This window comes from Pogona vitticeps, chromosome 3, assembly GCF_051106095.1.
Source record: "Pogona vitticeps strain Pit_001003342236 chromosome 3, PviZW2.1, whole genome shotgun sequence".
NCBI lineage: Eukaryota > Metazoa > Chordata > Lepidosauria > Squamata > Agamidae > Pogona > Pogona vitticeps.
The window spans coordinates 262,741,215-262,754,786 of NC_135785.1; the positions used below are offsets into that span (position 1 = coordinate 262,741,215).

At 47.9% G+C, this 13,572-nt stretch overlaps 1 protein-coding gene across 12 annotated transcripts in view; it reads right to left on the reverse strand.

Moving 5' to 3' along the window:
• Window positions 1-359: 359 nt before the first annotated feature.
• Window positions 360-13,572, reverse strand: part of FAM168A (family with sequence similarity 168 member A) — a 156,190-nt gene continuing 142,977 nt past the window's right edge. For all 12 annotated transcript variants that reach the window (XM_078390224.1, XM_078390226.1, XM_072993441.2 and 9 more), the window contains 4 exons: window positions 9,095-9,237; window positions 6,551-6,725; window positions 4,260-4,390; window positions 360-1,842 (listed from right to left, as the gene is read on the reverse strand). In XM_078390224.1, coding sequence (XP_078246350.1) covers window positions 4,278-4,390; window positions 6,551-6,725; window positions 9,095-9,237 — 431 coding nt within the window. In that variant the 3' untranslated portion in view covers window positions 360-1,842; window positions 4,260-4,277. The remainder of the gene's footprint in view (window positions 1,843-4,259; window positions 4,391-6,550; window positions 6,726-9,094; window positions 9,238-13,572) is intronic.

The following is a 13,572-nucleotide window of genomic DNA, read 5'->3' on the forward strand; positions in this document are numbered from 1 at the left end:
TGATTCTGATTCATGGTGAACCTTGCCGGGCTTTCCTAAGTATGGACCGCTCAGCATCACCATCAGAAGACCACAAAGCACCAAACACACCAATCATATAGTGTACAGGTGTCCAAATAAAAATCCCACGGAAATGCTGAATGGCCTGCCTTCCACAGTTTTTGCGCTCTTAGAGACAAAGGAGGAGGCCGGGGGAGAGGTCAAAGAAGACCCCGGTCCACTTTTGCCTTGGCCCTTGGATGTAGGCAAAAGAACACCGGTCCTACAACCCTGGGAATGACCCTTGGTCTGTGGTACCCACAATGGCAGGACGTTGAACTATGTACATGATCCTTGAGGTCCCTTTCCAACTCTAGTGTATGGGATTTCAGCACACGGCATTTCAGAGATGAGAAAATTAAAACCAGCAGGCCCTCCGTCTTCAATCCGTCAGCAGTGGCATTTAACACTCATGCAACTCAAAAGAAAACTGCATCTGCTTGGGGGGGGGCTTTCTAAAAAGAAAGAGGCACACACTGTGCCCAAATCCACAGGAGGTTCTCCAGACCTTTCAGCCACTTCACACAGCTGAACTTCCATGTCAGGAAATGTGGCTTTTCTGTAAATCAGCAAGAAGTCTGATACGGAGAGAAGCGATTGGGCAAGAAGGCAGCAAAGAGAGGGCAAAGCTTGGGGCTGTACCAGGCAGGACCAGCTTCCTGGAAGGAACTTCTTTTACCTTTAGATAAAGGTTGATTTCATTCAGCTTGGTGGAATGGGCTGATCATGAAACCAACATTAGCCATCCCAGGCCACTGGTTATTGAACCCTCTCTTCCTAGCACTCCGCGAAAGCAACTGCCAAAGCCTGACGTTTGGGAAAATCTTCCATTTTCATGGCAGCCTCGCTGGGCTCACAAGCTTTCCTGAATTTGCCTGATCAAATTGCACACCACTGCTGTCTGAGCCAGGGACACACTTAAATTCCTATAAAATTAACGATATGCTCCTATTCATTTGACCTCTACTAGCATCCACCCTACCCCTCAGCTTTTCCTATCCTTGTGTGGCAGGGGAGGAAGACAGAAGAGGGGATAAATGTACGGGTTAACGGATCTGGTTGACCAGCCGCTGTCCTGCTTCCTACGACACAAGGGGGCGCTAAATGTTATTCTTCCTTTCACCTACTCCTGTAAAAGAAGGGATGAGAGCCACGCTTTACCCCCCCACAGATAATGAATTGTAAATCTAATTCCAACACCTATCTGGAAGACACCAATTTTCTCATTTCAGGTTATGGGAGATGAAATAATTGAACACATAGGAGAGAAAGAGACAGTTAGAATGGCGTTAATAAAACTGAAATGGGAAGAATCACACCTGCCAGAACGGTGCTTTTCCGCTCTGCAACCCTGAACATCAATAATTCTCGCCAGTGAAACCAGAACGGACTCTGAAATGCACAACACCAAGAGACACCTGAAGCCATGAACTGGGGGAGCTTTCCGAGTGAATAGTATGCAGACGTTGGTGGGGAAGGAAGGGAAGTAGGAACGGGGGGGGCGGGGGGAATATTGCTCGGCGTCAGTGGATGGCATGAAACTATTTGGGTGGAGGAGCAAGGAGAGAAAAATGAAAGGAGGGCAGGAAACCGCAGGTGATGGCAGGGAAGGAAGCTTTTACAAATAAACTAAAACCAGTTTTTTTGTTGTTTTTAAATTAAACCCTAAAGAATGCATAAAGTGACCCTTGCACTTCTGCTTGGTTTTGTTTTGTTCTTGCTCTCAGACAGGGCGCCTTGGGGCAGCTGCTCCGGCATCCATGTAAGACGTGAGTTGTTGCATACAATGTTCTGACTCCAGATCTGAAAGAGAGGAGAAGAGGGGAGTTCGAAGGGGAGTTAGAAGCAGAAGCAACAACAACAGAGAAACAGATCTTCCCATTTTCCACTCAAGCTCCACTGCATAACGGAGTTGATTCTTCAACACCTTCATCTGGGCCCCCATTTCTTCAGGGGGGGCTTGGGTTCCCCCCCGACCCTCCCGCTAAGCCTGTGAACTCCTCGGCAGGCATGCCGTTTTAAACCTTCATGGGTTTTGAGCCTGGTGTCGAATGTGCTCTAGGACCAACTCTCATAAAAACTGAAGCAATTAAGACATTAACCCAAAGGACAAATTCATACATATGTACCCGGTCCCCCGCGGGATTTCTGCCTGTGGGTGGGTGGATCCAGATGCCAACTGAGTCCGGTTTTTCAGACAGCTGAAGACAGTCTGACACCCACAACCGAGAGCGCTGAAAACTGAAAGCAGAGCTAGAGGGGGCAATGTAAAGACACTCCTGTCTTTCCTTCTCGGGGCTATTTCAGTCCCCCTACAGTGTCTGAAGCTGAAATGGACCCAACATACATGCACGATTTATTCACATACGTGCACGATTCTCCTGCCTCTCTGTAATAAGAAAAGTGGCCGGCTTTCCATGGAAGGTAAGCAGGGTCGTGGAAAAGCCAGAGCAAGCTGGGCTCTTTGGCAGCTGGCAGCGTGGGATGTGATGGTTCCAGAAAAGCTGAAACAATAGCTAGATTTGGGATTGGTGGTTACTCGGCCTCTTTCTAGGGCAAATCCATCTCAAAATACCTCCCTGGGAGGCAGAAGAAGGCGTCGCAAAAGGAGAAGATGTGCTGCGTATCTACAAGTTCCAGGGGTCACTTGCTTGTCACTCTCTAGGGGCTCCTGGCAAGCAGAAGGAGCAGGAAGCTGATCCTATTAACCTTGATGCTTTACTGTTCATGCTTTCTGCTCTACTCTCTCTTGATCAGGATTGCTAAAACTTCTTCCTTATTGGGGTATTCGTTGTCTCTGATTACAAAAAGAGGTCATTAATTCAGAGGGTGTTCCCAAGTAAGAAAGAGAGGTGATGGCACATAACATGATGGCCAATAATAATAATAATAATAATAATAATAATAATAATAATAATAATAATAATAATAATAATAATAATAATAATAATAATAATAATAATAATAATAATAATAATAATAATAATGCCCGCGTAGGAGAAGAGAGGTTAGATATCTTACATCTATCCCCTCTTCTAGTCCTACCTCCAACCAAATGGTATCAGGCGACCATATCAGCAAACCCTTGGGCCACACGGTGCTGTTGATGAACGCCAGGTCAGTACAAAACAAAACTGCCCTCATCCATGATGTAATTCTGGATGAGGGGGCTGACCTGGCGTGCATTACTGAGACCTGGGTGGGAGAGGAAGGTGGTGTCCCCCTCTCCCAGCTGTGTCCTCCTGGGTACTCAGTCCAGCACCAGTGTCGCTCAGAGGGTCGGGGAGGGGGAGTTGCTATAGTCTATAGGAGTTCTATCTCCTTGACCAGGCTTCCTATCCCTTTGAGAGGAGGTCTTGAGGGCCTGTATTGTGTGTTGGGCTCACGAGACAGATTAGGGATTCTGTTGGTGTACCGCCCACCCTGCTGCGTACCAACAGTCTCCCTACCTGAGCTGACGGAGGCAGTCTCGGATCTGGTGTTGAGGACTCCCAGGCTGCTGGTGCTGCGGGACCTCAACATCCATGCTGAGGCTGCCTTGACTGGGGCGGCTCAGGACTTCATGGCCGCCATGACAACCATGGGGCTGTCTCAATGTGTCATCGGCCCAACACATGAGAAGGGCCACACCTTGGACCTGGTTTTCACAACGGGACTGGAAGGTGGTGGTTTGGATGTGGAGGGGCTGGTTGTGACCCCATTGTCATGGTCAGACCACTTCCTGGTCAAATTCAGTCTATTAGCTGCTTCTTCCCTCTGCAAGGGTGGGGGATCGATTAAGATGATCCGCCCCCGGAGACTAATGGATCCGGATGGTTTCCTGAATGCTCTGGGGGAGTATCCGTCTGATATGGTTGGCGCTCCTGTCGAAGCTCAGGTCACCCTATGGAATAGGGAGATGACCCGGGCGGTTGACACGATTGCGCCTAAGCGCCCTCTCCCTGCTCGCCGAGCCCAGACAGCTCCCTGGTATACTTCTGAACTGCATGCACTTTTCATGTAATGTACTCTACGTTTTCTTTTGATTCCTTTATTCCTTGATTCAAGACTGAGCATTACTGTCTCACTTTCATTTTGAGAAGCCGCCCTGTGCATACCCTTCCCAAATGTGCCGTTTTAGAGACTAGACTGAGGCTGATCTGCCAACAGGAGACTGGGGAGTGCGGCGCCCCCTCTACCCACCTCCCTCGCCCTGCAGAGACCACGTGGTTGCCACTTACGTGGTTTGGCCAGTGTGGTTACCAGTGTGGAGGTACGTAGCTGTAGGCAGGGGTCCCTTGAGCCCTGTACGTTGGCACCGAGACAGGGTGCGCCCCAATGGCAGTGTGTTGAGGAGTGGTCAGCAGGGTGCCTGGAAGAGGAAGAAAGAGTCAGTAGGACGGGGGGGGGGAACGAAGACACCGAAAGCTGCACCCTCTATCACCCCGACCGTGTATGTGTGTGTTTATGTCCCGAGCTGCATCTGCACCGGCACAAACTAGCCCTGTTCACTGTTCTTCTGGGGTTGTGCCATCTCTAATTCACAACTTTAAAAAGGTGACTTATTATCTCCCAGTTTGACAGAAGCTGTGGGTCTGTGGCCTGTTCTTTCTGACAGCTGGGAAAACCTGATGTGGGATTGTAATCCTGGCTTGTTCTCTTGTCAGCAGAAGACAGGGTTGCTTCTGGGGTGCTTTTTGCAGCGCCGAAAGGTTGCTACCTGGAAAGAGATCTCGGGGAAAGGTGTGTGTGTGTGTGCATCTACCCTTACCCCCTTGGCTACAGGCAGTGCCTTCTGGCCGATGGACAAGCCCTGCAACCGCCTTCCAGCGCTGTCAGGAGTACTGTGGGGTTCAGTGACACACAAACAATGTCCAGTCCACACAAGTGCACACGGCACAGCAGCCACCCCATGCATTCATTAATAGCTTTGCAATAGAGTCCATTTTATTATTTTTGTTTGATAAAATCCTCCTTTTAACTTTCACTAACACACTTTTCCAGCTTGGTTTTTTTCCTTTTTCTTTTAATGAAAAGGGCATCCTACTGTAACGCTATCATGCTACCAAGTTAATCTCTGAATTGTGCTGTTCTAGTGTTGTAATCATAAAGCACAATAATAAAAAGGATTTTAAAACTTTCTGATCATTGCCTTTTGGAGCCATGACAATAAATCAAGTATTCAGGGATTTTTTGAAAAAAATTAATTAACTGTACAGCTTTATGCCTCTTTTTCGATCCTTAAAAATCTATCTAGGAAGCACTTTAGAAATCATTAAAAGATGGGTTAAAAGCACACAAAAAAATCATAAAATGTACCTGCTAAAAAGATTCTAACAAATATCTGCTGAGCTGTGACTGATGAATCACTACCAGGCCAACATCCTGCTCTTTAAAAGAGACAGAACAGAAGAACAATAGGCATTTGCCTTTGTGAAGACTTTACTCCTCTACTACTTTTAGAAAAAAGACCCTGGGTTTGGAAACAGACAGCAGAAGGGAAACAGAGGATAGCAGAAGATGATGCTACCAGGAAAATGACCCTTGCGTTGTGAGCGAATGAACCTAGAGGCATAGAAATTTATGGTATTGGATGGTAATTCCCCAAATTCTGGGGTGTGACGTACATGTCTTTGTACCCAAGCAAGCCAAATTCTGCACCCAGAAAAGCGGAGTCGTGCCACTCGAATCATTTTGCAACGAGGTGAGTTAGCTTGCCTAATTTTCTGTGTTTGTTCCCCTGCTTTTCAAGGTTGATTGCATTTCACTATATTTGCTCTGACATTTTTTGCCCAGGACTGACTCCAAACTACCATATGAAAATATAGCAATGATGGAGTTATGCAGCCAGATGCGAGCCATGGCCGGGTCTTCATGTGGCCCTTAGCAGCTGGCACCAGTGTCCAGGTTTCAAACTTCCAGCAAGATGGATGCTGAAGTGCTTAACACAGGCAAGTGGTCCTTCTAAGTTAGTAGTTCCCAACCTGGGGTCCCCAGATGTTCTTGGACTACAGCTCCCAGAAATCCTGGCCAGCACAGCTAGTGGTGAAGGCTCCTGGGAGTTTTAGTCCAAGAAAATCTAGGGACCCAAGGTTGGGAAGCACTGTTCTAAGCAAGTACTCTTCTGTAGAATTTATTCTCTTTGAGACAGGCATGAAAAGACACACAATTGCTCTAGATAACTGAGGTTTCGCCCTCGGTTCTTTGGCTGCCCCACTCCAGTTTTAGAGAGCTCAGCTGGCACGGCCCCCATGCTTCCTTGTACACTATCAGATCGGCCAGGAAAGAAAATTTCAGGGGGTGCAGGCACAATGTTTAGGAACAAGCAGCTGCTCCAATGGGTTTAGGCCTTTCAGATGAAGCCAAGCCATTCCAGACGGCAGGTTCTATGGGAGCCATCCCCAAGTGAGTGCCCCTGCCAGGCCATGTTGGGTGGGGACGGTGGGTATTGCAGCCCGCTCCATCTGCAGGGTGCTGGGTTGGGGGAGGCTGATGTGTGAAACAGCAAAGGCTCTTGTGATCGAACTCTTACCTGCTGACATTGCCATGGTGGTCCCAGCGACCATGCCCATGGCCACGCCATTGGTCCTCGGGGCGGCCACGGGAGCTGGGTAAAGAGCAGACGGGATACTGTTTGGCTGGACCACGGTGGTGTGATGGATAACATGGGGTTGTGCTGCATATACCGGCTGCGTGTAATATGCTCCCTGTGCACAAAGGCCGTGGGAAGAGAGAAAGAGCCACAGGTCAGTGGAGAGATCTTTGGGAAGTTCAGCAAGGATAGTATTGATCTGCATGCACACACACTCTCACTTAAAAATATTTTTTTACCCCGCCTTTCTCCTTAAAAAGGATCCAAGGTGGCTTACATCTTTAAAAGACAATATTGAAAGCTAAAAACAGTAAGTATACAGATATTTAAAAGAATCAAACAGATACCACATTAAAGGACAGTAAACAAAAGCAACACCAAAGTGCACTCAAAGCAGTAAAGGCACAACCATCCATTTAAAAACCCCAATCATTAAGGCAAGCCCTGCTTGATCTTTGTCTGCTTGTGGAAGGACAGCCAAGATGGGGCCAGGCTGGCCTCCAGTGGGAGGGAGTTCCACAGTCTCTGGGAACAGCCACAGAGAAGGCCCCTCTCCGGTGTCCCCATCAGACACACCTGTGAAGGTGGTAAGCCCAGAGTCCCTCATGCCAGCATGACCAGTGTCTTGAAAAACTCTCCTCTGGAGACATAGTTTTGATCCATAGTTCGTCCCACCAGACGCACCTGTGAAGGTGGCGGGACCAACAGAAAGGCCTCCCCTTGAGGATCTTAACCCTGGGCAGGCTCATAAAGGGAGATGCAATCCTTGAGACAGCTTGGACCCCAAGCCATTTAGGGCTTGATAGGTTAGAACCAGCGCTTTGAATTGTGCCCAGAACCCGTGTCCCAAGTTAGTTAGGTAGTGCACTTCTCCGTGTTTCAGCTGCTGCAAGGTCCTGTCTTTCTGTTCTTTCTTATTCGGCATAGACATTTTGATCACTGCCAATCAGCTTTACTGGGGTTAATAAGTGCGAAAATAACTCAGCTCAGAGCTTATACTGGCACAGGGGAAAATTTCAAAGACAGCTGCATTCTCTCCCTCCCTCCCTCTGCTCCCCAGATATAACAAAGCAACCACTAGGATTCTATTCCTTAGACCCATCAGCCTAAATCCATCAATGTACATCTCATGTAAAGCTGTGAATGACCGCAAATTAAGAAGCTGGCATAGGCATTTGTTATTGCACACTAGTCATGCGTCATGACATATGACAGCAATTGCCTATACTGACTTCTTAACTGGTAACAATTCACAGCTGAAATGTACGCTGATGGATTGAGGCTGGTATAGATTTTCATTTGGATTCCAGACACGTTTGTCCTGCATTCTGGAAAGAAAAGAGGCAGACAAATTTGGAATGTCTTGATTCTGTTGAATACGGCAACAGCCGGGGAAGTACACCTCTTCAGAGAACTCAGAATATTTTTCAGAATGTATAATCGCAATTCAAAGACTCGTGGCCAGATGTGTGTATATTATGATGCATCCAGTGGCTTTCAACTTAATAGTAGCCCTATGGATTCATGGCCTCTACAAAACCTTATCATTAAGATGTGGCTTCCTTCATTTAGGCAATCCATCTCAAGGGAAGTCGCCTTCTTTTCCTACTCCCCCCCCTCCTTCTAGCATTACTGTTTCTTCCAGTGCCAGAATCCTATTGGTTAGCTCTGCTGCCGTAGTTTGTGTCCTTCGTCACATGGCAGTTGCATAAGTTCTTCAGCGCTCTGAGCCTTGTTCCTTGATCATTTTAAATGCACCTTGCCTTTCAAATCTGGACGGGGCACAGAGGTAGAATCACATTATCTCTTCGGCCACAAAGGCTCAGGAGATTCTCCTCCAAAGCAAAAGAGAAGGGTCTTGACTTAATGGGGGTCTTGGGGAAGAGGATGCAGCTCACAGGGGTTCCTTGTGAGCAAAACTGGCCCCCGGCCTCCCCCACCTCTTGCCTGCACCCATTTTGAGTACTTGCTGTGTGCTGAAAGCTCGCTGGTGAGCTAAGAAATGCAACTACGTTGAGGCGGGCAAGATCACAGTGACGCGGGCAGAGCTCCTGAGATCCAGCTGTTGGCCAGATACGACATCTACCCCCATGACTGAGATCTTCGCAGGAGCTGCTCTCGGTTCCTTCTGTGTGGAGGGAGGAGGTGAGGCACTTTCCGTGCGGGATGGGGCAAGACCTCTTCCATGACAGGACCCGTTTTTTGCTCAAGCCTTGGTTTGGTTTCAGCCACGCCACCAAAAATGATGGGGTTTTTTGCTATTTCAATTCTGTTTCAACGTTTGTTATTGTCTGCCAGGAGCGGGGGACATTTTGCAAGCACTCCTGCTTTCGGAGGGTGGTTCTGTTCCTGTTCTTTTCTCCTGCCCACTGACATTTTCATGGTCTCATGCCTGCTCCTTGGTTCTGAGTGTCTTGTGTGGATGGTCAAGATGGGAAACTGCTTGCCAAAACAGAACGAAAAAAGAAGACAGGCTCCCTGTACCTGGGCATACAGGTTCTGCTGCGGGTAGGCACTTCGGATGGGGTACATCGCCGTTTGGTATGGATTTGGAGAGGGTGAATACGGGGGAGGCGCACTGTTACTCTGGGTAGGCGGGACCTTGTAGGGAGTTCCAGCGGTGTACCCTGTTGAGAAACAGAAAGCAAGGCCGGTCAAGGGGAGACATCACCGTGACACCATCATCCATCACCAACTCCACCTTTGGCTCAACCTCTAACACCCCAAGTGCCTATAAATTCATCCAATGTTTTGCACTTGGGAGACATCCATTCCACAGCCCTCCATCATGGGGGGGGGGGGAATCCACTGGGAAACTTTGTCACCCAAAACTCACGACTATCATGGCCTACATGTTATTCTGCGTCTCCCATTTCATTTCAGTGCCAGTTGTGCATTGTCTAGCTAACCATACATTTCATATTATTTTAAAGACCCTTTGCTCCCTAACCTGGAAAAGTTAATTTTTTGGACCACAACTTCCAGAAATCCCTAGCCAGCTATGGAGCTGCAGTCCTAAAATCACAAGTTTAAATGCTGCTCAGAACAAATTTCCCATTTAGGCATTTGTTGGACAAAGACATAATATTTTCCCATGTGCATCTTCTCGGAGGGCTGTCAGGCACCTGATGCTTTGAGCCAGTGTATCCATTTGTTAAAAAGCTTGCTATCTGTTTTAATTTTTTACGGTCCAATAAAAGGTATCGCCTACTCTAGCGCTTGTGTAATCTTTTGAGACCACACCAAGCCTTTCTTTTTCATTTATTAACAGATACACATTAGCAAAAAAGACAACCTTGTACTGGTGACATAGGAGAAACAGACCCCTGTGGAACTCATGGACAGTACCTCTGAAGCAAAGGTTTCACCTGCACCAGAATGCATCTATACTGGGGGGGGGGGGGAGAGAGAAAGAAGGAGCGAATTCACCAAACTCCTAGCAAGACAGTAAATGAAGCAGGCACAGAAGGGTGGGGAAACGCCTGGCTCTCTGGATGCTGTTGGACTGCAACAGGTGAGGCATGGTAGCAGCGCCACACCAAGATCATCTGGGGGGGCACCCCTTTCCAACCCCTGCCCTACCTAAATAAGCCTTCACTGAATACCCACCTGTCCACTGCACATGACTCCCCTTGGTGCTTATGTTGAACTTTTACTGCAGGAATGTGAATCACACACACACACACACCCCAGACCAGTTTTTGGATTCGAGAGCCTCCTACCTAATGAATGAATGAATGAATGAATGAATGAATGAATGAATGAATGAATGAATGAATGAATGAATGAATGAATGAATGAATGAATGAATGAATGAATGAATGAATGAAAAGAAAGAGGTGTGCCTCTGGAAAGGGAAGGAGCACTCTCCTCTAAAATAATATTCCTCCCTAAGTTTTGTTTTAGCCCGTCTGCAAATCACTTTTAAAAAAAAGAAAAGAAATTAGCATGAAACTGCCAAGGGTGGCCTGAGTTTTGTTCACGAGAAGTCTGGATTTTCCCGTGGGCAACACCACGGCTGCTTCTGTGCAGGCAGGCTGTCTGGCGGGCCAGCTTAGTCTGGCCTACTCAGGGCTGGAGGAAAGCTGTTCTCCAGGAGATCCAGCAGTCGATCTTTTGTACCAGTTGCGACCCGATCCGTTTAACTAGGCACTAGAGGTGGGCCATCAATCCAAGCATGGAGCGAAAAAGCCCATGGAATGGTCTGGTCTGTGGTTCAGTTTGTAGTTCAGTTTGGGGATCCTGTCCTGCCAAAGCAAAAAGCAATGCCAAACTTTGCTCCTTTTGGTGCTTCATTTTCAGCAAACAGATGCCCCAACACCCCTTTCGGCTCTCCCTGCGGCCTCTCTGCTCGGTCCTGCCGCCGACTCCTCTTCGTCCTCCACCACCTCCATCTTTAGAAGAAAGGAAGCTGAGCCTCGGTCTCTAAAGATGGCAGCAGTGGAGGATGATGACAAGGAATCAGCAAGACCAGATAGGGAGACAATGGGGGCAGTGGGAGTGGAGGCATTAGATTTCCACTTCTCCAGCCACAACCAAGGAGGGAAGGGGGGGAAAAACTGAAGCACAAACTGGCTCCTTTTCCTGGGATTTGTGGGTGGCCACAAACCACCCTGATCTGTCATTTTTTCCAGCTTGTGGCAGTCTCTCCTAGGGACTCCTCTGCAGGAACTTCATCTGTGTCAGATCTGCTGTCTATACTTTATAAACATCACTGTGCACACACAGTGTCTATAGCCAACAAAGAAGGAGGGGAAGTGAACCAAAAGCAGAGAGTTTTCCCTGAGGTCTTTTACAAGATGCAGAACATTCCATTCTTTCTGGACTTACCTGAGAAGACGGGGTTGCCGATCAATAACAAAGAACTATGGTACATATACCATACCACACGGCATGACCCGCTCACATTTCAAAGATGTAATGACCCCTTTTCCCATCGCAAGGTCTACCGCCCATTAAGCCAGGGCTAAACGCTCTTCTCTGCTTGCTCTGTGCTAAATTGCTCCCCACGGGTTATCAAAAAGAATGACTCTAGACTGTTTCTTAGAATACAGACATCCTTGAGTGGATCTAGTTGTACCTGTACTAGAACAGTGGTTCTCAAACAAAAGTCAAAACTGGGTAGTCAATGTTACACAGGTACTGTAGTTCAGTGGTCTCCAACCTTGGGCCTCCAGATGTTCTTGCACTGCAACTCCCAGAAATCCTGGCCGGCACAGCTGGTAGTGAAGGCTTCTGGGAATTGCAGTCCAGGAACATCGGAGGACCCAGGTTTGAGAACCAGAGTACTAGCATACCTTCAATTCAGAAGACAAAAATGTTTGCTCAGTGGATAAACAGTTATGGGCAGAAGGAAGGAAACAGTGTGCTAACACTGCGTACCAACGCGCCTGCATTTACACAAATATATCTGCTCCGTATACACAAACTCTCTTTTCATGCACGCACATACATGTCTATGACAGCTAGAGACCAGCTAAACAATGGCGAAACTAGGAAACTGTTTTTCAAGGGACTGTTGGGGGTATAGGTGACCACACCAGGTTACATTATGTTCTTCTGTGCTGTGAAGTCACTTCCAGGGTTTTCAAGGTGTGAGATGTTCAAGGAGTGGTTCCCCATCACCACCACACACACACACACCCCAGTGAGTTTCCAGCCAAATGGGGATATATATGAACCAAGATGTTCTGATACACTATCCACTACACCAGCGATTCTCAGACTTGGGCCCCTGGATGTTCTGAGACTAAAAACCCCAGAAGCCTTCGCCACTCACTGTGCTGGCCAGGATTTCTGGGAGCTAGAGTCCAAGAACATCTGGGGACCCAAGGTTATGTGGCCCAGTGATTGTGTGTGTTGTATGTAAACATCTATGGCTACATCTTCCCTGCCGAGTGTCTGAGGAAGTGGGCTGTAATTCACGAAAGCTCACACTAACATATATCTGTCAGTCTTTAAAGTGCCACAACACTTTTGCTTTCATTTTTTCAAATATACCAGCTTCTATACTCTCAGAAAGTCTGAAGGCAAGAGTATAGAAGCTTAGAAAGTGTGAGGGCAAGAGGAGAAGGGGACAACAGAGGACGAGATGGCTGGACAAGGTCACCGAAGCAACCAACATGACTTTGACCCAACTCCGGGAGGCAGTGGAAGACAGGAGGGCCTGGCGTGCTCTGGTCCATGGGGTCACGAAGAGTCGGACATGACTTAACAACCAAACAACAACATACTCTCAATCACTCAGGCCGATTAGAGTCATCAATATATTCAATTTGTTTACTTTTCCTTAACAACATCTTGAAAGAGCAGAAGGATGTTTCGTGGTATGTTTCAAGGACGCAAGGACGGCAGCAGCTAATAATCATGAAGTGAACTTGAGTTTCGCCTCTCCAGAGGCAAGCTCCAGAGAGCTGCAGTCACTCTGTTTCCTGCTTAAAGGTGAGGAAAGCCGCCCGATCTTGTCTGCACTCCATTTAACCAGGCGACTGCAAAAGCAAAGTTCACGCAAAAAACTGACACTGAGGCGAAAGAACAGAGAACCACAGGAAACCGGCGGCAAGTACAGTCATTCGCTCAGAGAGGTACCTAATTGCCTTCTCTTTCACTGACCTCAGAACTGGCATCGCTATTAACAAGCCAACTTTGAATGTTTGGATATGAGAGGAATCACAGAAGCATTAACAGGCTGGATTACACCTGCTGCCACGAACAGACACCGTGAGCGGGTCTCCCGTCGCTGCCCTGCACGGTCAGAAAGGGTTTATTAACAACCTGGAAAAAGACGTGCGGGGGCTGTTTTCAAAGACAGGTATCTTCCGAACGGTTTGGGGCCAGATGGGTGTGTGCGCGCCATCAACCACATAATCGAAACAAAAGGCAGAACCTGGTTGGGACCTCAAAGTGCAGGACGAGGCATCCAAGGAGGTTAGCCTAAAAGGCCCAAGGCTGGCGCATCAGCA